A 27,120-nucleotide genomic window follows, 5' to 3' on the forward strand; every position below is an offset into this window, starting at 1 on the left:
GTGACGCCGAAGTGGTATCAGCCTCGGCTCATTTACATATGAAGGTCACGCCCACTAAATCAGTGCGTTCTGAACAGAGGGGCTATGAGGGCCTGGAAACAATGCTGCTGTGCTTGATTTATTGGCTTTTTGGACCAAAACATGTCACTAAAATTTCATGAAGACATCAATGATCCAAATCAAACTGCAGAAAAGGAGCAGAATATGGGACCTTTAACATTCATCTGGGGAAATCTTCGGCACATTGCAAACGAAGACTTTGCCCTCTTTTAGAATTGACATCCAACATTCTGACTCAATATTTTTTGTAAAACAAGCTTGATATCTCCTCTTTGACATCCACCAAAAAAATCTTCTTACGCCCAAAACTGGTTTTAAGTTATAAAAATGTACTTTTAAGTTTCTGAGAACTCTGTAAAATCACTGTTGGATGGGTTTAATGGGAGCAAATTTCCAATCAAATAGGTGACACAGACTTCAATTTTTCCGTCATAAAAGGGAAATGAACTTGTGTTTTAAGTCGTCACAGCTAGTTACCTTAAAATCACTCAGGTTTTCGTTAACCTATTCATACTGATTTGAAATGCGACTGAAACTACTTTGTTCTCCTTCACTTAATAAGCCAGTGGCTGTGTCTGTGGTGGGAATGAATTTCAGAGGTAACAGAGAGATATCAAGCACATTCGCAGACACAGTACCTCAGCTGAACTGATACTTAAACCCAGTGGGCCTGATTTTATCTGAAGTGTTTTGATGAAACTGCATCGTTGGCGCTCCAATCCTTCGTCTTCCCAGAGTCCCTGGCTGCAGGTCGACATAAAGTCAGTAAGTTGACTCTTCAACCCTCCGTCTCATGATCATAGCTGGTTGTGAGTGTCTGGCCTCAGGCTGTAATTGACATAATTTAATCCCAGTCTAGCTGAGGACCTTCACACTACCAAACAATATGTAGGTCTGATTTGTGCGTGAAGGCTGCTTTGTGTGGGTGAGGAATATGAGTCGGTGGGAGTTATATCCTCTATAAGTTGTAAAAGTATCCTCCTCAGGCATGAGGTGAAATGACAGGTTGCAGTAATAACAAGATTATAAAACTTTTTATTGATCCCCTCTGAAGATGAATTCATAAAGCAAATTCCACACATATCTCAGGTTCACATCATTTTTTTTTTTACGCAAAGTTATGGCACCATTAATTTCTATAATTCCACCAGAAAAAATATTAATGTGGCTGTGGCCATGATTTTATTTGTACAAATGATGGGGAAATATGTGTTTGGAATAGACCCACAGCAAAATAGTAATTACACTATATCAACATTCTCCATAACATAATTAGCCAGGCCAGTTGGATGCTGTGGTGATTGAGCCAGTGATTTAGGGTGTGAGATAAAATATACATTCCACTGACGGATCGTCTGACACCATTGTAAAACTCCAGCGGACAGAACAGTCAAGGAAGCACAGTTGGTTTCCCCTTTGGAAGCAACACAGTGGTAAACAACTGATGGACGATATTAAACCCAAGGGGAGAAACTGAGTATGACAAACAGATTTATGCATGGGTGAACACCACTGCACCAGAGCCATCAATTCTGCATCTTTCCCCGTGCCTGGAGATGTTTCCTTACCCTCCGTCTCCCCGTGCCTGTCATAACATTATCCCTGCTCCCTGCTAAGTGCTAATACATTTACATTTTGAGTGCTGCTCTGTAATAAAAGAGGTGGAATGAGTGGAAGCCTTTTACCACTGCTAAAACAAACATCAATGAACTCACCTCACTGAGTAGTCACCCCATCCCCCTCAAACTCCCCCATCAGTCCTTCCACCCATCCGCAGCTTGGCCGCTGCTCCACAGTGCAGGTCAACAGTGTTGCGGTTTGAGTCTCCTCAGTTTTACTCACAGTTCTTGCCCTCATTTGGAGGTTCATTCACAAGAGTCTTTTGGGTATTTTGTCCAGGATTCTCTGTGAACGCTGTTGCCGCTTTATGAATGGGGGGACAATTTGAGAGTGAATTAAGTCACAGGCTAAGCACACAGGCATTAAATGAAAGAAGAGGGAGTCCTGTCACTGTCTATAATCTCAGTAAAGTGACATGCTAGTCTTTGGATGGGGTCTGATTCTCAAATTATATTTCATAAACAGTCTCACTCATTAATTCACTGCTGTATTTAAGAAAACAGGAACCTGGAGACAGCCATCAGGATATTTTTTTCAGTTCTTTCAGTTCTCTCATTAAGTTATTAAGATGAAACAAATCCACCGTCTTCATCAAAGCTTGGGTTTCATCAGTACTGACAAACATGAGGGCGAGAACGAAAAAAGCAATTTAAGCAGGGACAAAAGACCATCACATAAGGAGGAAAATAAATAAATAAAGAGAGCTGTGCAGGATTTGATTACCAAACAAACCACTGATAAAAATAGCAAAGCATTTTTCAAACACAGCCCAGTCGGTATCGAAGTAAATTATCTACACACTTGTGCTGCGGACTCATCCAATGCAGCACTACAATACTGATCTCAGGTGAATGCTCTTGAGAGGTACAACCAAGGCCCAGCAGCCCTGATAAGATCTTCAGCCTGCCAACTACTGAATAAGGTAATATCAAGCCTACTTAAGACACGTGGTTATTGGGTTGTTTGAAATAGAACAATTCACAGCTTTACAAAGCCCTTTGCCTGGACAGCTGGTAGGGCACATCAATATATTGAGGCATTTGGAACAATGAGTTGATAATACATCATACTGTGTTTGACTGGTGAGCAGGAAATAGTACCAAAAATGTCAATTTCTAATCATTTCTTAAACCGTTTTGAATTGACTTCTGTGGCTCCTGTATGTGAGGGAGAAACCTCTACCTCCTCCCATGCTAAGTCTGACCTTTGCGGGGTGTATACATTCTGTTCTTACGTGTCACAGGGAAAGAGCAGAAAAGAAAACACACACAGGCCATTACTAAGATGGTGAAGAAACAGTCAGCCGTGCATTTACACCTGGGGCACGGGCTGCTGCTTCCTGTGGTGAACTGTTCCCAAAAGGTTTCAGATCCAGTTAATCACAAACGGTTCTCTCAGTGCAGTGAACAGCAGATAATTTGGAATGGGAGACTAGAAGAAGAAGAAGGCACAGAGGGGTGCTTCAGAAGTGTCCATGCGAAGGGAAATTGTGCATCTATACAGTTTACCAATAACACTGTGAACAGGATGTGGCACAGTACATCATGTGTAACAGTAGTCTATATCTGGGATTCCTCCTTCTCTATAGCCACGGTTGGAGCCATGTCCTGCGTTAGAAACATGGTTGACGCCTTTGTACAGGCCCGTGCCATTGGAGGGGAATATGGTATGGATGATGTAATCCTCTCGTAGGGGTTTGGGCTGCATTGGTTGACAAGCTGCCATAGGCGTCATCTGGAACCCAGGACCACGGATCTCCAAAATGGTATTGTCCTTCTTTGTGCCTGACTCAATGTAATCATCGTAGGTCTTGCTTTTCCTGGAGTTGTTGCGGGTGTAGTGGTCACGGGGGCACAAATGTCCAGTCCTGTGTCCATACCAACAGAATATGCCAAAAATAAGCGCCAAAGACACTATGGCCGAAGCCCCACCAATAATCCCCGCCAGGGGTAGCGGTGTCATCTGCTGTGAGCTTTCATCCTCCTCATCCTCCTGCGGGCTGAGGTCTGATGTTTCAGCTTTTGCACAAACTAGAGCTTCATCAGATTCAGCATCTCCAGAAACTGCTCCTTTGCCTTCTGAGCTGGCAGGCAGGGGAACCATGCAGATGATGTAGCTAGAGCGGGGTTGCAGTGAAGTGAGCAGGTACTCTCGACGGTCTCCACGTACCAGAGTCTCAGTGATTGATCCCATGGCATTGCCGGTGCCAAGTCTCAGCCAGCTCAGCCTGAAGGAGGAGCTGGGCTGGGCCACACTCCAGGTAACACGAACGCTGCTGTGGGAGAGAGGCTTCACGTTGAGCGCCAGACTCTTCCCCACTCCGCTGCTGCTCAGGGTGTAGTCCAAGCCCGAATCAGGCAGACCCAGACCGGGTCGCTTTGAGCGGAGGGTAAAGAGGGAACCTTGTGGAGGAGTTTGAGTTGTAACACTATCTACTCCAGCTCCACCCACTTTGTCTCTTGTCCCTGCTGTCCTCACCACCTCACATTCCTCCATCTCACTGGAGAGGTCCACCAAGGCCATGTCTCTCACCTTGTCAGGGCCATGGCAGGTGAGCCCTCGGACAGTAATGGAGTTACCACGGGCATGCAGCCAGTCAAACAACCAGCGCAGGTTGCACCCACAGTGCCAGGGATTACCCCTCACCAGCAGCTGACCCAGGCTGTCCAGGTCTTTGAACAGTCCCCTTGGCAGAGTGGTGAGGTTGTTTCCTGACAGATCCAACCTCTGCAGCCTGTGCATGCCATCCAAGGAACCACGTGGCATATGGGTCAGGGCATTTTCTTGAAGAGACAGGCGCTGCAGATGGGCACTGGGCAGGTTGACAGGTGGTGTCTGTAGGGAGTTACGTACCAGAGACAATTCTGTCAGGTTGGAAAGGCGGGAGAATGTGTCATCTGCAATACGCTGGTTCGCAAGAAGGTTCCCATCCAGGACAAGACATCTAAGTGAGGAAAGACCTCGGAAGGCATGGGTGGGGATGGTGGAGATTCGGTTGTCATCCAGACGTAGCTCTTCCAAAGAAGCAGGCAGTCCTGAGGGGATACTAGACAGGTGGTTGCGTGAAAGGAACAGTAGGCGCAATCGTGGGTTATCAGCAAAGGCCTGGTCCTCAATACTGACGGTGGAGATAGAGTTATCATCCAGGTGGAGCTTCTCCAGCAGGGGCATCCGAGCTAGAGCGCTCCGAGGAATAGTACGTATGTTGTTGTCTTGTAAATGCAGTTCGCGTACAGATGGTGGCAGGTGCAAGGGGAATTCATCCAGTTCATTATCATAGAGGTAGACCACACGCACAGCGAGGTGGTGCTCCAAGGAGGTTGGCAAACCCGGGTTGTTGATGTGGTTGTTTTGTAGGTAGAGGACGGATGCAGAAGGGGGCAGTGATGGGATGGAGCTCAGGCCACGATCATTACAGTAGATAAAGTCCTCATCACACCTGCACACAGATGGGCATATCATGTCCCTGTCTCCAATGTAGCCTTGTATGGTGGCTGCAGCAAACTGTAGCATACCAGCACACAGCGTCAGGCAAAGACACAGCAGGAAGAGTTGACCTCGTAGTCTGTCAATGCCTAAAGGTGCCATTATGGTGAACATAAGGGCTGTCTCTCTTTTCCAGGGCTCTTGTTAATGATTACACCGTAGGGTTGAGCTGGGATCCTGTGACCTCCACCCTGAAAGAGAAAGAGAAAATACACTCAGCTCTTATGCACAAGTGATTACAAGAGGTGAGACAAACAAAGTGTTTAGGGTCAGGTATTCTGCGCTCAGCTTCCCACCAGACTTTCAGATTATTCTGCTAAAGCAATATTAGAATCCAGTGCTAGCAGTAATTACCTTATCTAAGAGGGAGCCACAAAGAAATATTGTTCTCAATAACAAGATTGTTTTGTTTCCACAGTTAATAATCAGATCATCTGGGAGATGTGAAGACATGGATGGATTTGTGAGGATTCCCATCAGCACAGCTTCTCACATCACTCCGCTATCGATTGAGAGCCAAAAAGACACAAAGATAACCACACAGATGAAAACCATTATGCTGAAAGAGCAGCAGTAATCCAAGATGATACGTATTGGACTAAACATCCACGTTTCCTGTGCTGAATCTTTAAAACAAAGTGAATGTTTATACTTGGAAAAAGCAACTGTGAAATTGACAAATCCGATCCTACATTCAGAACAAAACCTTGTGCAAACATAGGAAGTCTTGAGAATATTCCCACTTCTAAATTATTTAGGAGATCTTGAAAGGCTCTATAACTCCATTAGGAGATGCCAGCACAGGGGTGCATTAGCCAGTCAGAGCTGAAGATACTTTTCATTACCAAGAAAGAACAGCATGTTTTATCTCAGAGCAATCTTCTTCAAAAGCAGGGCACCATAAATCCTCATGAAAACTCTTACATAAATCATTTCTTCTCTGTTTAGTTGTATAAATGGAGAGAGAAAATCCACACATGAACACAGATGATGTGACAACCAATTTACTATTAGTCACCACAAATGTACTGTGGGAGTCCGCGTGAGATGTCCTCAGAACTTGATTGGCATCACGACTTGTTGTTGTTACTTATTAAGTGAGAGATGTCATAACAGGAAGTACATAATTGACTGGAGAGATTTGGAAACTGGCAAACAGCACGCTGTGACAACTTGAGCACGATGTGGTCTTCAATAGCCTGAGCCATTAGTCAAACAGTTAAGGCCCACACAGCAGCAGACATAGTCAGGCTGTAGTATCGATTTTCTCACAAAGCCGAGGTGATCTGCCAGAGCCGGTCGGCTCTCATGCAGATTACAGGATTCCCAGGAGTGTAAGATAGACAGCTACTTAACCGCATAAATGACAACTCTGCAGGGACTTGACTTTGAAAGAAAAAAAAAAAAGAAGACTTGAAAAAAAGTGTGCAACCCTTATTGTGTTCTTTTTCTTTCCAAAGAGTAGTGAAATCTTGTTGACAAGTATTGTTGACATTTCACACACTTCAAGTATGATGATTCATCCTTTGAAAAAGTGAAAAAAAAACTGCAACCCAGGCCTGTTCTGGCTGATCAGACATAATTAAACTGAAAATTACTTTTTGTCTTTTTTCTATTCAAAAATGTTTTCAGTTCTTTTCAGAAGCCAGCAGGTTTGACCAAAGGCAGCCTCATGACCCCCAGCTATGGTGACATGAGCAGTTTTTCTCCAACTCCATTACAGGTTTCAGCTTTAACGTTGACATGGATTCTGAGAAAAGTGGTCAGATAAAGTCGTGTGTGTGAATGTGGAGAGTATCCTGTTGGAAAAAGACAGCTGAAACATCTCATCAGTCCTATGTGCCAGAAATAGAAGAAGAAAACGTTCCCTCTGTCTGCCTGTTCTTGTTGTTGAAAAACACTTCTGTTGCTGCGTCACCGGACATAATGTGTTCGACATAAAGAAAAGGAAAAAGCGTTCTTGTTGTACACCTCCATACTGCTCCTCTTTTCTCCTCTCCTCTAGACACAAGAGATTTTATTATTCTTTTTCTTTGCTCCTGGAGTCAGACTTTGGATGTCTATTCTTTTACTTTTTTGGGCATCTAAACGTTTAACAATCCTTGGTCCTTTAAAGTCTCCACCAAGAAATGATGACAAAATGTTTGGTAGCTCCCCCGATGTTTCTATTCAGGATGATCTGAAGCAGCTCAGTCGATAAAATGGAAGTGGAAACTCTGAAAACCTACAAATCTAAAGGTAAGAGAGCGCTCAGCTCAACACAGTCTGCAGGTAAACAATATCAAATTAGTTTGCCAAATGTGGCTAACATTAGCCTTATGCTCTCTGTGCTGTAAGACATCCATGTCTGTGCTTGTTGTCACCTTAATGTGCACATCCCCCATTTCCCTCCAATCCACTGTTAACACAGGTTGAAACTGTGCTAATCATATGGAGTAGAAATACACAGTTAGGGATGGGTACCGAAATAAGGTACTTTTAGGTATAGGTAGGTAAAGGTACCAACCAAATTTTGTTATAAGGACCGGGTACCGATTCACGTAAAAGTGAAAGCTACCATGCTTAGGTACCTTTACGCATTCTTGTGACTGTGAGGGACTGGAAGAGTAGGTGATTTTCCATGCTGGACATGAATACAGTATTGCAATGTTATATATTGAAGAATAAATATGTTAAATTGAAAAACATTGAGATTCTATTATTAACAAATTCATATTTTTTTTACCACAAAAACCCAAAAAGTGCTGAAATTTTGTACCATTGAGTACCGATACAGATTGCCAAGTACCAGGGATCGATACGTATGGTTTCAAATGTGAAAGGTACCCAGCCCTACACACAGCAATAATATTTTTGCCCCACTTAAGAAGAAACAGAAGGACTGAGTGTTGATATGAACATATGGATCAAAAACAAAATAGAATTACATGTCTTTCTGAGTGGGCCAGATCAGACCCGTCTCTCCTGTATCAGGTGTTAGAATTTGAGATGCCAGCAATTAATTGAGTGTTGATTAGCTGTTGTTGAACATGCTGTGAGGAGGACTGCTAATTGGACTGCAGCGTCACCTCTTGGCCATGAGTTCCACACACACTGTCGTGAAGACGTGACTTTAACAAGGCGTGTGTTTGTTGTGGAAATAGACTCTCAAGTTTGAACAGACCACTGCAGAATAACTGCTGACTGTGGATTTGAATGGACATTAGCACAAACAACTTAGCCCCTGTGTTATAGAGTGTTACGGCACAAGCTAAAGGCTAATTAGCCTTTAGCTTGGGCTGTGTCACTCTCGTTTAGGTTTCTTCTGCTCTTCTGTCCTTTTTCTGTCTGACAGTTAGGCTCCTGTGTCCACCATTACTACAAAATTAATCACATAAATCATTTTCAGCAGAGAAAAACACTGAACTTCATCAGCCAGTGTGGTGTTGTCACGGAGACTTCAACATGCTGTGAATCAATCCAGTCCTGCTCGACCGGGGAAGTTAAAAAGTAGCATTTCAAACTAACCTAAATTGACACAATATGAGTAATCGTGTCAAACCAAGTGAAGACACTTAGGTAGGAGGCTACACAACTGCTGCCAACAACACAGACATGAAAGTTGATAACTTGACCAATTTGCACTCCCAGCTGACACCTGACCACGTGGACATGCTTATTTTTCTAGATAAGGAGGAAGCAGAAGACTGGACACATCCTCTGTGACTTTGTATTGTATGATTATTTCAATGAGCCTGGTCCACATGTTAATAATCAGTGTGTTAAACATTTTGCTCAACTATACATGATTGATTGGGATACAACAGCATCAGTAAGACAGATGGTGTTGCTACAACTTGCAGACGCATCCAGAGTTTGTTTACAGCTGGTCAGTGCTGTCTCACTGTATCCTACACCAGCGTCACAGAGCAGCAGACCTCCCATTACATACCAAGGCTTTTATTTTGCTGTTGACATGAGCAGCATTTTGAGATTTTATTTATTTATTGAAATGTAAGATTTGGTTTCAGCCTCAGGGTGGAACCATCAAACCTATTTGGACATTTTCAAGCTGCCAGCACGCCTCTTCAGATGAGCTCGCCTGATGTGCAAACAGCTTTGGAAATCCTCTCCCATCATATCTGTCTGACTTTAGAATGTGACACTTTACAAAGTCATGATGTCAGAAGAGTTGGCGTGTCTTTATATGATGTACACAAACCGGCTTTCTTATCTCCTTTCTTGCACAAACAGAACCACATGACCATCGGCTACTTTCACTGTGAGTGTCGGCCACACCAATCTCATAACAAAGCCCTGAAAATATCAAAACTTGAACAATAATCATAAAACTGACAAGAATGGAGGATGGTGACAAATACACAAAACAATATTTGTACAGCAGAGCGGTATAAAACATGAAAAAATGGATGTCTGACATAGAGCCGCGCTGTGTGTAATTTATATTTTGGCAGCAGCAGAAAGTGACGCTCGACAACAGCACACAGAGAGGAATGTAATTTTTGAGTCTATGAAGTGTGAAGGTTATAAGAAGAAAAACAAGATTATGAAAACTTCCTTTTTGGTTCAGCGCTTTCTAAAGCAGAATAATACGTTTGTATGAAAGTTTTTATTCAGAGAATCTTGAGGAGTTTTCTCCAGTTTCATCTTTTTATAGAAGTACTTCTGTAAAAGTTGTTGGAATCATGCCGACAGTTTCTTTCTCAACAGATTTCTTGTTCGTTCAACTTCAGGGGCCTTAGATTGCAGAACAATGGCTTCATCGCAAAAATATCATTAGCTCTATCACCCATTTCCTCGTTGTTATCTGGCTGAGTTAAAATTTGAGTCTGATATTTAAAAACCTATCCATTCATCATCTTGGTGCAGTTTTTTATCAAGGTTTCAAAGCCTCCTCTCTGCAGACTGCCGTAAATGTTTGCAAGGTTTAATTCTTTGCACATGCGTAAGATGTGTGTGTGTGTGAGTGTGTGTGTGTGTGAGGCAGAGCAGTACTAAAGAATGGATGACTTTTGAATCCCAGGAGCTCAAGCAGCGAGTCTCTCAAACACCGGAGTATTTGGGTCAGCTCTTTAAAAACAAGATAGATGTGGTGTGAGATTGAAGTGGTGTAGAGGGATTAATGGAGCGATCTGAGCCGCCGTCCTCCGGATTAAGCAGGTGCTAAAAAAGAAAAAGAATAGCAGATTGTTTTGTTCACTTTTCTTTCTCTATTAGGAAATGTAAGGGCACAGAAAGCACATAGCTGCTCTTTGTGTTTGTGTATGTGTGTGGATATGTGTGTGTGTTTCTGCTGCGGAGGCTTTGTGTGTTTGTCCGTCCATGCACGATGATCACATTGCAAACATTAACCCATATGGGGACAATCTATAAGGCTGCAGTCTACATTTCAGCTATCAGTGGGGGGAGTCGAGCTGGGATATGGGGTAATGTGTTAGCTAGACAGGCAGCCGCCTCAGGCAGAGAGCAGCGCACACGACAACCCCCCCATCCCACCCACCCCCCCAATCTAATACTGGAACCCAAGCCTGGATCGATTTACATAAAAAACAGAGAGAAAGTGAGAGTGACAGAAAGCGGCTTCAAGCAAGACCTCTGAATCCCATCTCCCCGTCAGGGCCACCACAGAGAGACAGGGCTTGGAAATCTGGAAAACGGGATTTTTGGATGACCGAAGGGGCTGCTGCAGTATCAGGAAACCCACTTCACTGATGGAAAAAGAAAGATAACAGTGGCCCACAGCTTATCTTACATGTCCATGGATCGTATTTTAGATTTTACTGATTAGACGTGTGGAAGGGGAGAGGATGACGCAGAACATGACGGGTGAAGTGACGAGAGAAATGAATCGAGGGATGGAAAGATGAGACAGATAAAAAAAAAAGCCTGAAAAGCATGGCCTTTTCATTTTGGGTAATAAAAGGGTTGTTGGGTTTGGTTTGTGTAATATTTTTGTAATACTCTTAAGAGACCACGTCTTTGCAATAATGTACTATAATCTTCAGGCTTTTAAAACATAGAAATGAAAAATGACTTTAATCCCCCAAAAGAAACAAACACGGCACAAAATGCTCCAAAGCAAACTAAAAACATGAAACACTCTAATCCTGTAAATTTGCTTCTTTAACAAAAGTGAAGTCATGAACTTAATTGTCACGTTTGTGAGGAATACACAGAGACTACTGTCATCACTGTAAATGGCTTTAGAGTGTTTTGAATTTATCGCCTCCAGTGTTTTCAAAGCGAGCGTGCGGCTGCTTTTGTGGCTTACAATAAATCATAATTATGAATCATCTGATGTGCTGATGCATTACAATCTCTTTAACTCTCCTATCATCTTCGCCGCCATGTAAATATGCTATAGAAGCAGATTGAATAACATGTTTGAGGCTTCACGAGTAATGGATTCTTATCTCAACACTCCGTTGTTTTTTTCTTCGATAATGCACCAGTATTTTGTCGGCATGAAGCAGTGATTGGATTTGCACTCAGCAGTTTCTCATCTGCGCTGCTGACACCAAACTGTGACATTTAAAGATTTGTGTTTCCGGATGAAAGTTGTTTTCCTATTTTGACAGATCGTCTCTAATGAAAAAAGACCTTTATTTTCTGTTGTGTTAAAATGGATTAAGGGGGAAAAACACATCAGGAGCATAAATTCTTCAACTGCACACACAAGCAAAGAGAAGATTAAATTCAGTTTGGAATTAAATACACACAACACATCTGTCTGCATGTGGATTCAACCCAAACTAGGCCAAGACGGCCATATTTTACTGTATGTTTATGACGATAATCTCCTGAGACTCTGCATTTTTGCCGTCTAAATATGGAAGAGTGACAACAAATATAGAGCGTGGTACCATTAATTATTGGTCTGGGTAGTAAACAAGTCACACAGTGTACTTTGCTCCGTATAGCTTTGGATATATGCTGTAACAAAGTGATAGAGATAGCACAGCAGCTAAGGAGTTCCTCACATAATTCACAGTTGGGGTGCACCTTCAGCTCAGGGGTTTTTGTTTGCTGGTGGGTCTGTAGCTAACAGCGGCCTGAAGTGACTTGATGTATAGCTCTACAGCGCTATAACATGTTTTATCTTTATGGCGCTATTATAAGTTCTGTCGAGCCACCGGTCCAATTCCCCGCTGCAGCTGCTGCTGCCCCTCAATTCTTTTGGCTCAGTGTTTCTTCCTCCAGTCAGCAGGATTACAGGTAAATCCTTTCAGCATTAACAAAAGGGCCGCGGCTCCTTGCAGCAATATGCTGCTGCATTGTGTACAGAGGTAAGAACAAGGCTTACATGATGCCAACAGGGTGTTTTGGAGGGTTTATGTTCAAAATGTTGAGCATGCTGACCCTGACCCTGTGTAATCCAGCAGGTGTCTCAGAGGTATTACAAGTACCTTCAACTCAACTGGTTTGTTTTGTGTAAAACTGTGTTCGTCTAACAAAGGAGGTACAAAGCCTTGAAAAGAAAACAATACAGGTGGAGGAAGAGTTTTAAAAGTATCCAACAAAAACACATTTCAAGGCACTCCCTCCAAACACCTAAAGGTACTCTGGCTCACTAAACACACAGGACAGGTTTAATGAAGTGGGTTTAGGAAGAGCAAAGTGCATCTTTGTCAAAGCTAACTGTATCAGCGCACTTTCTCTGCCCGTCTCACACAGCCAGCCTTTTAATTTGAGCACACGGAGGGCTTAACTCCTTCAATACACACAGGCAGAGTGTGAACACGTGGGTGGACAGGAAGGACAGCTCCAAACATTCATCCAGTCCATATAAAAGTTAATTTCTCTTCTCAGCTGCTTTTTTTGTGGTGGATTTAGTTACTTAACATCTGTTTAGATTTAGAAAAATGTGTCAAAAAGTGCGTCTTTTATTGGATCTGGAGGTATAAACTTTGATCCTCAGATCACTTCCTAAACGCACAAACTTTTTATGCAAGAGGTGATGACTAGAGATAACAAAACAAGGGAAATAACTTCTTAGTCCAGACTGGTTTCAGTAAATTAAGGCTGAAATACACCAGATGCATCTCCAGTCCGTCTCTGCTCTATCACTGGATTGGACAAGCTTCCAATTCAAGTCAGTCTGTCAACTCAAACTGGACTTTCACTGCACTTAGTTGCAGTCCAGCTGCTGGTCCGACAGGTCACAGGCAATATTCAGCAATCCAATTTTTTGCAGGACGTGGGAGCTTTGACACATAAAGCTCCTGTAGGATCTGATCTTTTCTCCATAAATAAAAATATTCTTCTCTTAAAAAGTCTTTGGTGCACGAATACTTCTCCTGCGTCAAACAATTTTGAAAAGACAAGAAAGAAGATAACACCATAGATGCGATCAAGCCTGTCACAAGTTGTGTAGTTAGGCTTTTACAGGTCAGAGGAGAGATCAGTATTAGTTCCAGTCTCTTTCATCTCCTGCTAAAAAACTCCTCACAGCAGCTTCAACAGTCTTTTCAGATCAGATTTTAAAAAAAAACTCTCTCACTGAAAGACTCAAACTGAGAGTTTTCATTTGATAGCATTTTTCCTCAAACCAAGATTTTTTTTGTTTTTGTTTCAGTTTGTATTTATTTGTTTTAAAAGTACATGCACGCAGCTTTGTTGGGCCGACTGAGGCAGTTAAGGTCTTTAGGCATCACACAAATCAAAAATTGAGAAATAAATCTAAATTTGAGCCAGGGGGTCCCATGAGCAGATTCAGGGCCCATTGCAACGCAAACGTTTGAGATTTCACGTCAACAGAACTGTAAACACTAATGCTAAGTGTGTGGTTTCATGGTCTTATGGACTTATGAAGTGTGTGTGATCCAGGGTCAGTCATGATATAAACTGGTCTCAACTGTCTTTATGTGTGTGGTCTGTTACGGTATTAAAACTTGTTAGAGTGTAAAAGTCATCAACCATAAAAGACGCTTTGACCTCATAAATCAGATTTCATTATCTTGAACCACTGCAAGTCAGAAATTGAATAATTTACGGTACTGAGAAAAAATGTCTGCCAACAAAGCAATCAAAACATGAAGTTTCAACAAGACCTGAACATCCTCTTTGAAATACCTTATGAACTAATGTTTGCTAGCATTGGCCGCCATTGTTCTCTCATTACAATCAATATTTTAGTTTAAGCTTCTTGAAATATGATTTACAAACTTGTCGGTGTGGCTTAAAGGTAGGGTCTGCAGGAATTTTCGTTACTTGCTAGTAAACACAAATTCAAACTGGGCTCCTTCTCTTTGGCTCAGTGCCAGCAGCAGCGCACACCCACAGCCTCTGACTGAAGCTATGTGAACACACTCGATAGCCTAGCAATCACGTCTCTACATGGGAGACACTATAGAGCTGTGCATCTGACTTTGCATGTTAGCACAAGCTAATCACTGGGTTGTTCGGTACATCCCTGCTCAGCAACTTCAATCGCTAATCGTCCAGTTCTGCTCTCCAAGTGCCTTAAAGCGAGTGAAAGTCAAACCAAGCTTCACCCTGATTAAGTAAAAACTTTATCTGTTTGGAGTTTAATTTCACTTTGGTTGTGTTTTTCTTGTCCTGTGCTACATCCACTACCGTAGCCACTCGGGAATGGGGATAGCTTCTTTCACTCGCTGTGATTGGCTGACGTAACTACTCTTACTCCACACTCAGAAACATCCAAATACAACCAACACATCAACAGGCCAATGAGGGGGTTCGAGGCAGACACAGACACCGATGCACAGGGGCCAATTAAGCTGCATACTTTCTTTAAAAGTTGAAGTTTTTATTAGTAAAATCCTGTAGTCTCTATCTTTAATTTTTCATGTGATGGATTTTAGTGAATAATGAGGCAAAAACAATGGATATGATTTATGTTTGTGCTGTATAATCACATCAGCTTAACTACCACAATCAGCTCAACAAAGCTGCTGGTGGGCACTGGGATACATTTTTCTCATAATTTCATTAAAAAGGCAACAAAATAAAAAATATCTGAGTTATTTGGTTTGAGAGATGCACTGAAACTGGCTAAAGCAGTAACAAAAAATGTTCTTTTGTATTGGTGAAAGTGAGTCTTGGTCAAAGAACTTTAATTGTTTTGGGTTTGTCTACTCTCTTTTTTGTGATAAATGCAAACATTTTCTCTCTTATATTCATGTGCTGGTATTCCAAGCAAGTTTTCAAACCTTTGTTTTTTAATTAATCAAAGATAACTGACCTAAACCATGCCTCAGGACGCTGTCTGTGAAGAAATTCAAAGTCTGAATATTCAGTGTGAGGTTTGCTTTTCAGCCACACCAGAGGGTGAAACACGGAGAGAGACTAGCTGGCAAATAAACTTTCCATGTGTCAGTGGTCATAATGCAGCCTTTGATCACTGTCCCGCTGGCTTCTGAAATCATTTACGCTGATTTGAATGTTGCTGGTTTCCCCACTGATGTTGCTGCTACATAAAATAGAGGAAACAGTTAATTCTCATGAAGAGTCTGGCTGCTCTGCTTTCAGAAAACATACTTGATCATTTTAAATGGGGACTTATAAAAGCAAATTTATCCTCCGCCTTAAAGTCAAGGAGTCAGAATGTGGTTGTCACGCTTCAGCTGGGACTCTGATTGGATTTTTTATTTGTGAGAAAAGCAGAGAGGGAGGTTGGTTAGCTTAATTGGTGAAAATTTGAATTCAACCCTGACAAGTTGCAATATAAATACAAAGCTGTGGGAGGCCAGAGAAGCCGGGTCACATGACAGGGCTGTGCTTTCAGGGTGAAAATTAAACCTCCAGATCAGAGCAACAACGGGGTGAAAGGGAAAAGATAACAATGAAAAAGCTCTGTGGATCCGTGACACCCATTACAGGCCTGTCAGGTTCTGTGAATCAGCCAAACTGGACACCCAGCAGCTCTGGAAAACTGGGAATCACTCACCGTCTCACTGCTGCTAAATCATGTGAAAAACAGACGGGGCTGGAGTGTAAAACGTTCACCTCACTGCTGTTTACCCTCGCTGCCCGACTGTAAACACACCTGATTATCACGTCTCCTCCTGGTTACATTCAGTGTTATTTTTAGATCTGTACTTTTAAACTGTGCTATGCTGGCTTACTCAATGTTGTGTAATCAGGTGGAGACGCCTTTTGTTTACTCGTCCTATTCAGACCCAAATTTTAAAAAGCAATCTCTTCTTCAGAGAAACTCACATTTGTTTTATATTTCAGCTTCACGTCAGGTCTGTTTTTCATTTTCTGTCTGCACAACAGTGATGGACTTGTTTACATTAAAAGTTAAAATTCAAAGCACTTTCTCTTTTTGAAGAAGCAGACAGTGTTTTAAGCTTCATGAGCATCGAGATCTGAGTTTGATTTCTTGCTGGCAGGCAGCTCTGTGTTGGCTTTGTGATCATAACAAGCCAAATCATTTCTGCAAAAAAATGAAAATTTTAATCCTTGCAGCTCTTTTATTTGCTGATTTTGGTAAGTAAGGGTTTATTTTGTCATATAATTTTGCATTTAAGATATACAGGGGCCATGCTATATTTTACTGATGTCATCTTGGTAGTGTGTTACCTGGGCCCAATGAGCTGAAGTTACATTAACCCCTTACTGCCTGAATTAACATAATAGATTTGTTTTTATGTGTTTTTGTATTCCTACAAATTAGTGCTGTCAGGTGATTAAAAAAAAAAAAAATCTAATTAATTACAGAATTTGTAATTAATTAATCTAATTAATCACATTTAAATCTCATATCTGCTTAAGGTCCCAAAATAAAGAATTTGAATTCCAGGACATTAAAATTACATTAAAAGACATTAAAAAACATTTAAAAATAAGGTGGGAATATATACAACACATTTTTAGGTACCCTGAGGCATAAGGAACAAATGAAAAATGTTTTATGGTTCTATCTGTACAAAATCTACTAAGTCCTGCACCTAAGGTGAGATGATTTGATTTTTAGGACGTTTTTTGCTTCTGTTCACAATTTTACTTGATGTGGACTCAATTTTCACTGCAATATGAACTTCTATACTTCTATGAGGTCAGGAGAACCAGGGCTAAAGGCTAAAAACTGTGAGGAACTATGTACAAAACACTAAATTCAAGTCTTGGATCAAAGAAAAGTGAAGTATTCTCAGTTTTACATGCTCTGAACACACAAACTGTTGCTCATTGGTGCAGAGCAGCCCCAAGCTGAAACATGACACCAGGAAGATGGAAGGAAATTTTCAAAGAATTCTTTAGATCTAAATACTGGACAAATATCGATCATTCAGGGCTTGTTTAATGCAGTAAAGAGTGTAAAATTACCTGTTTTTTCAGAATTGAGCTAGAGCAAACGGTTGATTTTCTGTAGATTTTCAAAAAGGACGTGTGAATAAACGAGATGTGGATGGCAGTCCCCCTAACAGCGCTCTCTCTCCCCCCAGTTCAAAGCATGTTGCTAACGTCAGGTGTGATACATTCAGGGACCGTCGGAAATTTCAAAATCTGACAAGAACACCACTTTTTCCATGTAGGGCAAACGGTTTGTAAATGCTAGACATTTGAAAATAAGTGCGTCTTTGAACGCCTCGCGAGTTTGGGATCCAGATTAATCTGCGTTAATTTTTTATAACGCCTTAATTTGCGGTGTAATTAATTAATCTTATTAACAAGTTAAAATGACAGCCCTACTACAAATGTTAAATTAAATGGAGATTGTAAATTGTAGTTAAGTACACACAATAGTTATAGCTAAGTTATATTATACAAAGACATGAGAAGTTCATCTTTGGTTTGTGTAGAGGTTTGTGTAGAATATGAATCAATAGGTAATAATGAGATTAAAAAAAAGTCATTTTAGCTGCATCAAGACCTGACAGGGTATGTTGCAAATTTGCGACAACAGGCATCAAGAGGTTAAAGAAAGGGTGTTATGCTTTCCCACGTTCAGAACATGGACATTGAGTAATCATTCTGGATGCTCATACTTAACATGCAGGTCAAACCCCTACTTATTCATGTGTTGTTGAAAACTCTGAATCTATCGATCCACTCTGCTCAAGACTGTCTGTTCTGAAAGCAGCACAAGATCTTCACAATATCTTTACAAGACTTGCTGAAATTATGAGGTCATTGCGTAAGGATCTCTTAACTCAGTCACGACTTGTGAAAGGGGTGAGCCTCAAACACCAAGGTCATAACTCTGCCTTGCCAGGCCTCCAGAGGGCTGGCCAGTCCAGGGATGAGAGTTTGTGGGGTTGGGAGCCTTGAAAACATAGCAACAGGAGCTGAAATACGTCTTATATCTGCTTATCCTGTTCAGGGTCGCGGGTGGCTGAAACCCATTCCAGCTGTCTTAGGGCAAGAGGTGGAGTACACGCTGGTTGCCAGCCAATCACAGGGCTAACACATAGGAACAGACAACCTCTCACACACACACTCACACCTCGGGACAATTTAGAGTGCTCGATTAACCTGGTGAGCATGTTTTTGGACTGTGGTAGGAAGCAGGACCTGGAAAGAACCCATGCATGCCTGGAGATAACATGCTAACCCCACACAGAAAGGCCCACCAGGCGACTGGGAAACGAACTGATGACCTCTTTGCTGTGAGGCAGCAGCGTTAAGCATTGTGCCACCGTGCAGCTCTGGGCTGAGGTAGTTTTTTAAAACACAAGTGTGAGAAAAAAGCAAAAGTAGCACCAGTATTAATTGATCCCATTCACACACGGATGCCACAGCACCAGGGGAAGTTCAGGACCAAGTGTCTTGCCAAAGTACATATTGGCATGCGGACAGCAGGACCTGGGATTGAACCCCTGACCAACTGAGAAACAACTCTTCCACTGAGCCAGAGCTGCCCCCATATTAAGAGTAAGATTAGTTAACTGTGACAGTTTCCTTACAATAACATGAAATAAGAGAGTAGATGTGGAAACAGAACATGGGGAGAGAGATGGGGGTGACATGCAGCAAAGGTCCCAGGGCCAGAGTGGAATCAAGGTTAGCCTCTGCACAACAGTCGACCTCATTAACCTCAAAGCTTAACTGCTGCTCTGTAAGGCAACAGTGGCTCCAGTTATTATATTTCTATCACACTCTAATTGATCATTTTCTACAAAGTCGCTAAAGTTTCTGAAGCCAGTGAAACACCTCAGAGAGAAGGTTACAGTAAAGCAGTAAATGTTCTTCTTCTTCTTCTTGATTTGATGCTTCTGTCCTACACATGAGGCAAAACTATTCCCTCTGCCACCAACCCACATGACTGTAAATAAATATCCACAGCTCGCCTCCATCTCCACCCATTGTGAGAGCTGAAGCTGAAATATCAACTCAGTGGGTGCTGACATATTGTGCTGGTGATGTATTCTGGCTGATATAGCCACAGGATTGACGTCATACCCTGTATGCTAACCAAAGTAGACCTTTTGCATGCAACGTCAAAATGTCCGCCTGTCCTAGCCTGGAAGGCAGAAGCGACGTGTTACCAACTGGAGGTCGGTGCCAAATGAATAAGTCTTGAATAAGTCACAAATTCCCCACAGCTAACTGCAATCCATGTACCCAACCATCAGCATCTCTTGTTGGGCTGTGGAACACACTAATGGACAAAACAAAGCTGAAATATCCTTTAACTGGCAGATGTTATTTTTATAGCTTCTGTAAATCAGGGATTTGTTTATCATCATTTTCAGTAGCAGGATTCGTCATACCCTCACAAGTTACTAACAGCATTCTTCAGGTCTCAAATGTCTGTTACAGGTAAGTAAAAATGATAAGTAAGCAGTGAATAAAAAATGAAATGTGTGAAACCAAAGTATTTCTAAACAAAAGTGGAGTTGGATTTAATCACAGTGGTTGAAGAAGATGTCAACATATCCTGTTTGAAAACCACTGAAAATACATAAACTGGTTAGTGAAGGAACCAGGGGTCTAACTGCCAAACCTTCTTTACATTTATTCATTAAATCTGTTCATAACTCTTTCTGGTGTATAAGTCTGTCCTGATTGAAATAAATGATGTCATTATGGACATATGACTGAGAGACTTTGCTTTAGACCTATACTGCAGCCAGTCAGCAGAGGGCACTCTAAAAGTTATGTCCTCACTCAGTGGTGGCTGCTGGTCAGTCAAGGAGGGGAAGCCCATTTTTTTTCTGGCCTACATCAAAAATTTGTTTATTTTTTTAAACGTAATTTCTACCCTCTGTGTCAGCTTGTTGGCAGCTGGAGCTGCTATGTGAGACTACGACAGGCTGTAAGTGTGAGTGACAGGGGGAGACGCTCCGCAGCTGTAGCTGCTTATTGGTGAAAAGAGAGAGAATCTTTAAAGACAACACTCGTCATTTTTAAGAAAAGTAAACTCACTGGAGATCGATATAGCCACCGAATCAGTCCAGAACAACTGACTGTAAAACTCAGAAGATGCTCTGGTGGAGGGTTATACTTCAAGATCGCTGACTGGCTCATTTCACTGTCAATCATAAAGGGCATATTTTGTCAATGAAATGTACACACAGCAGAACATATCAACACTTTTTTTGCGGACATTTTAGGGGAAGCTGAGCTTCCCTTGCAGTCTTAGAGCAATCACCACTGTCCTCACTCATAATAGCTGTTTTTTTGTCCATGTTTCATTCAGTCAATGACATCATTTGTTTGGTATACATTACAGAAGGAAAAGTGCTCCATCAACATATTGTGCCTCAAACGACTGAATTAGGTACTTATATAGGTACCGACCAATTCTGTCAAAAGTACCGGGTGCCAGTTCACGTAAGATCAAAAGGTACCATGTTTAGGTACCTAAATGCATCCTGGTGACTGTGAGGGAATGAATGAGTTGGTGATTTTTCATGCTGCACTGGAACACAGCATTGGAAGGTTATATTGAAGCATAAATATGTTATATTGAAAAAATGTATTTTTTAAAATTAAATAAATTTATATTTTTCACTGCATAAACACAAAAAGTACCAAAAAATTGGTACCGCTAAGTACCAATACAGATTACCAGGTACCCGGCATCGGTACCGTATTGTTTTAAATGTGAAAGGCACCCATCCCCCTTTTTTTTCTCTTAAAAAAAAATAATAATAATAAAAAGTACCCATCCCTACGGATACATCTGCAGTCCAGCTCTGCTCCCTTACATGATGACTTCATTTGTCAACTTACACCGGCTGCGTGTTCAGTCCAGCAAGCTGCGTGACTAACAGACAGCTGGAGTGGTGAGACCAAGGAGTTCCTGCTCTTTTAACTCCATTGATAAATCTCTCTTCATTTATGTTGAGCTGCAAAACCTCAAACCTGTTGACTTCTGGTCTGGATCAGCTCATTATGTCCATTTAATGTCAAAGTAGTCAAACTAAATATGATCTGGTTGGATCCAGTGTAAGTTGACAGATTGACTCAAACGGAAATCTGTCTGATCTGGTGCCGTGAGAGCGCGGAGATGAACTGAAGACGTATCTGGTGTTTTTCAGCCGTTACCTTTCTATATGTAAGATACAACAGTGTTGCAGAGATAAAATAAAAACACAAACTCCGCTGTGTTTTTATAGCAGGGCTCAAACTAACTGAGCATTAATTAACTGAGTTTAATTTTGCAGGTTTATCTTGGCTTTACAGTAGCGCATACTCTTCCAACCTCATATCATTTGTCCGCATTGTGAATGCTAATGGATGCACTTTAATTTGTCCTTGGCCACGACAACATTCAAAAAAACAAAATTAACATCCAATTCAAAAGCCAGCAGAACAGGAAGTACGAGTAGAAAGTCTGATGAATAATTATTTGAGCTGGATAATGATCTCAGCATGTTGCTACTCATCTCTCTAAAACTCATCGTCCCGTCAAACACTTGTAATTTGAATCTTCCACTCCGTAATTTACACATCAAATCTGACAATTTCCAACCAAAGCATGTCTGTGCACGTCTGCAAACACTCTCCCTGGTCGTCTGAGGACACATTCTCAGTCTGCATTCATTTAAAATAAGGCCAGTTCTGTTTTTCAGTCAGAGGAAGCATATTTCTCCCCTCGCTCTTCCTGTCACAGTTTCTTCGCTTGTATATGTGGCTTGTGGGAACGGTAAAAAGCTGCAAGAGACCCAATTTTCTTTTGCTCCTTTATTACACTTCTCTTTACAATCACTTAGGTCTGATCTGTCACCTGTTTGTGCTGCATTCACATTCATTAAAAACGTCCTAAATCGTCTACATCGACTCAATTTCATCATGTTTTCATCTCCCTATCCGTGATTTTGTTCTTTTCCGCATAATTTATTCCTGAGCATTCAATCTGTGGCAGCTGCTCTCGCTCATTTCCCTCCATATATCCCGCGCTCTCTCTTTATGCAACATTTGCTTAATCCCATTTTAAACAGTCTTTATATCATCCACTCTGAAATCTAAAGGCAAACAAACACCCGCTTTTCATTTGAGCGATGTTGGCAATGGTTGGAATCCACTTTTGTCTGATAAAATCTCCTCCAAAGGAAATTTACGACAGCAATGTAACTCTGGAAATTAATTACAGAACCATTAAATAAATCAGACTGAAGTGGATGTGAGGGAATGTCTGATTGTGAGATGGAGCTGTGCTTGCAGAGTCAAAGGCAGGAGTGTTTCAAGCAGGTTCTTCCTGATAATGAGGTAAAGATTATATTGTGTTGCTGTTCTTGAAGCTGAATGCATTTCTCTTTAACCATATGAGAAATCAGAGTGGATAAATAGACACAGGCCGCCTCCAGGGCTCAGAAAAGATACTGTGCTGTGTTCACTTGACTCTGACTTCTGAGTATGTGTGTGTGGGGGGTTCTCCTGCATGAAATATAAGCTGTAGGAGTGTTTGGATCTTAAGAAAAAGTTGCTTTGAATCCAAAAAGTGCCTCACACAGGCTTAAAAAAATATTTCACTCCCTCATGACCCTAAATGAACCCAATTTTACCCCAAACCTGCTCACACACTGCTCTAAAACTCAGGATGTTGAGCTTTCTATTTTTTAATTTCGATGAGAATCAAGAAGAATCCAGTCAGCGTCTACATGCAGTGATCAGAAAGCCCATGTATCATATCCTCAGTTCAAGAGAACAGATTGCTTCTGAAATTTGATATCATAACACACTTTGTCTGATTAATTCCTGCTTGTTATGTAAAGTAACACCGGCCCTGCATTCAAATAAATGTTCATGGTTAATTCTAGACTGATTGCTCTCCTACCAGACCCCTGTGACCTGCAGAGCAACTCAAGGAGAAAGTTTTATTTTCAACAGGTTTTAACTGGAATAAGTATATACCCCCAACTATTCAGATAACATTATAAAACAAGAAAAAAAAAAAAAAAGGGTTAACCTCGGTTTGTAACTTAAACACCTGGAGGCAGAATTTTACCACATACCAGAAAATCTAACAGTGATTCAGAAAGGAATTAATTTTTATTCATCACACTCAATCACAACCGTGTTATCTTAAGAAATTTGAAGGACACTTACTCCAGCCAGTTCTCAAACTTAGCATTTTGGATAAGGACTCAGGGCTCAAACTGTTTACCATACATTAACTAAAGTGAGGGAGGGATAACTCCAACTTACAACCCCTTAGACCAGGGCAGAGAAAAAATGACATCTTTTCCTTTGGGAATATGTGTGGGGATATCAGAATTGAGAATTCAAACTTAACAAACTTTTTTTTTTTCATTCATTCATAAGTTACAGAAAAACACTTAGAGCCCTAAGTCTCAACACAGTGCAATTAAAACCTGAAATATATTGATACCTGAATAAAAGAAGTTTTTTTCGTTGAAAATAATGTGAAAAGTGTCAGGAGTGTGAACAATAGATAAGAAATGAAGAGGTGTGGTGACTGTCCAGAGCACAGTGGCCATAAGTTGAATAAGGATAGTAATGGTCAATGCAGCAGAGACATTAAAAAACTGTCAGGGAGACAAAAAAACTGAGTTGCATTGTGTAATGTCCAAACATCACAAGTCCAAAAAGACCGTCTGAAAAATGTGAACTGTAAAAGAAAAGCTTATCGTGGTCTTCAAAGCAGCCGTTACCAAGAGACTGGAGGGTGTGTGAGTTTATCTGTCTCTCTCTAACCCCAACACAGTCAAGGCAGATGTCTGCCTAACATGCGTCTAGTTCTGTCCGAGGTTTCTGCCTGTTAAAGGGAAGTTTTTCCTTGCCATTGTAACTTGCTAAATGCTGCAAAGTCCTGTACTCATGGTGGATTAAGATGAGATAAGACTCCTTATCTTGTCTTGATGTTGGGTTTCTGCTATTAAATTTTTATTAACATTTACGGGTCTAGACCTGAGGTATGCTGGTGATATTTGATATTCTGTTTGACATGAAGTGCATATTACTTTGGACTCATCAACTTTCTGAGAGTTTCTTTGAAGCAGGAGGACACTGCAGCAGCTGAACTATGGTGTGACCAAAAGGACAAAATTACAACTGATTAAAACAAAATAAGAATTCATTACATTTCACCCTAATGGCATGAAAATCATTAGGTTGTGTACCTCCTGAAATCAGTTATTTTCAATCGCTAAATTCGTAGCAATTAATCTAAGTTTAGCTCAGCTTCATCTGGCTAAATAAAAATAATATAAAAGCATGGCATACATCCATAAATCAGGAAAATGCACACATGATGAGAGAAAAAAGAATTAACTATAGACAATATATTTTTGTACGTGTTGCATTCAAATGCATTTATTGCAAATGCTCACCTAGTGATAGCCATAAGAATGACTTCACCACCTCTTTGAGGTTCTGCACATGCCCAGAAAAAGGCTGAAGAGATTACATAATTAAGCGACAAGTTCAAGCCTCAAGGCACCAGTAGATGAAGAAGATTTTCCCCACGACACAGATTCTTCTCAGAGATGGAAAAGAAAGAGGACAAAGCTGGTCTTCTGCACGATGCGTAAATACAATATTTTTCAATGACTGTGGGCAATCTCTTATTTTCTGATTGTATTAGCTTCCTTTTGGAGCATAATTTCAGGCTTAATTTAGGGACATCTGCCTTCTTTTGAAGACAAAAAGGAAGCAAGAAGATAAATACCCTCAATGTAATGTCAGTGTTTAGAGAGCCACAGCCTTAATTTGCAGACCAGTAAAGCAGTAATTGAGGCAGTCACAGTGTAATGAGATAGAGTCCATCTTAAAGCACTGACCAATAGCAGAGAGTTTGTATATTTTATTAATGTGTGTCAGCTTCTCCAGTAACCTTTGCTGATTGCTTTGTTTGGCCTCCTGCCACAGAGGAGAAAATGAGGAGGATAATCGGGCTTTATTGCTCACTGTTTAGCTGTTGATAAGTGTTGGTTTATTTAATGGCTTCATTTATCTCTAATTTAATTACTGACAATATTTCACAAAGGTACAGTCAAGGTGCTGCTCTGGCCTTGTTTTTGTGGCTTTGGGAGCCAGGCTTTACCATTTTTTTCCCAACAATTTCAGTAACATAGAGGGATTATTATTTCATTAGTTATAGTACACTTAAAGAATGGAAGAAAATTGAGATTTAACATCATTTCTTAACTTCTCAGTGGTAATTATTGTGCATTTGGGTATTCAGTAAAGGTGAGACTGTAGTAGATAATGGGTTTTTTTTGTTAATCCTAAGACTCATTGACTTTAATTCATATTAAATTCAGTTTAAGTAGCAGAGGGCTGAAGAACTTTAGGCGTCATGTGAAAATATTTCCATAATCCTGAAGAGACTCCCTTAGCGTTCTGGGGAAAGGAACTGGCTTACTTTAGGACGAAGAAATGTCACAGAGCTATAATCCTTTAAAAAAAAGAAACACAAGCATAATATGACTGCATCATCTCAATCTAAAAAAAAAAAAAACATTTGAACATTTAAAGAAGCATCACAAAACACACATGAGCAGATTATTTTTCTGTCATAGTACAGTGTGGTACTGAAGTCCTTATTGTCAAGAATTAAAACTTAATCACTGACTAGGAAAAGGAGTTGACTTAGTTTATTAATAATGATCATTTTTTTATTATTGTTGTTGTTATTTCAACTTTTATAAGGCTATAAAGATGTATTTCAGTTTTGGATTTGCAGGTCAGGTATCATCTTTTTCAGTTCATCCAACCAGGATGCTAACAGGAAGTCCACAAATCCTCTAAAGATTCAAAAAGGAGCTGGCAAGAGCATCTTTGAACTTAAACTGAAAACTGTGCAAGATGCACCCAGAAAAGAGCTACAAAGTTAGCATACTTTGATGATGAATGCACCTGAAGCAACTCGACTACTTAGTCCAAGAGGTTTGGTTCATTTATAACCTGATTTATAGCAGGTAGATTGCTGGACTGGACATTTACGTACAATGCAGAGTGCCGTAAATGCTGACAATATATGAGATAAGTTTTCTAGCAGTGCTGGTCAGTCAAGGAGGGGAAGCTCATTTTTTTCCAGCCTACATCATAAATTTGTTTATTTATTTAAACGTAAATTCTACCCTCCGTTCCTTTTTCAAGAAAATGATCTGTGACCCTGTCGTACCAAGCAGGTGTTTTTTCCAGGGATTTACCAGCGTTCTCTCAACACTTGTTGTTTTTCAGGAAGGTAAACTCGCTGGGGATCGATAAAGCCTCCGGATCAGTCCAGAACAACTGAGAAGATGCTCCGATGGAGGATTATACTTCAGGATCGCTGACTGGCTCATTTCACTGTCAATCAAAAAGGGATTCGGCCTCAGACAGATCATCCAATCATCATGCAAAAGCCCAGCGTCCAGGCCAGTCCACTGCCTCGCAGACCCCCAGAGACACTCAGCGTCCGATGTGCGGGACAAAGCCCAGTGTTTATCCAATGACCGTCCAGTTTCCACAGTGGAACAACCCACTCTACGCTTCCCCGCTGAAGTCAGAAGACGCTCAGCGTCCGATTGTGTTAAAGAGCTGAGATGCTGCGGGATGAATGAGAAGGAGGTTGAGCCAGTTACCTGTGATAGG

The 27,120-nt window shown here is 41.1% G+C and overlaps 1 protein-coding gene across 2 annotated transcripts in view; it reads right to left on the reverse strand.

The window, feature by feature from the left end:
* Positions 1-1,075: 1,075 nt before the first annotated feature.
* Positions 1,076-27,120, reverse strand: part of flrt1a (fibronectin leucine rich transmembrane protein 1a) — an 80,258-nt gene continuing 54,213 nt past the window's right edge. For both annotated transcript variants that reach the window (XM_074672958.1, XM_074672959.1), the window contains exon 3: positions 1,076-5,357. In XM_074672958.1, the coding sequence (XP_074529059.1) occupies positions 3,223-5,280 (2,058 nt within the window). In that variant the 5' untranslated portion in view covers positions 5,281-5,357 and the 3' untranslated portion in view covers positions 1,076-3,222. The remainder of the gene's footprint in view (positions 5,358-27,120) is intronic.

This window comes from Halichoeres trimaculatus, unplaced genomic scaffold, assembly GCF_033239565.1.
Source record: "Halichoeres trimaculatus isolate MK-OKI-2021-1 unplaced genomic scaffold, fHalTri1.1 fHalTri1_scaffold_6, whole genome shotgun sequence".
NCBI classification, from domain to species: domain Eukaryota; kingdom Metazoa; phylum Chordata; class Actinopteri; order Labriformes; family Labridae; genus Halichoeres; species Halichoeres trimaculatus.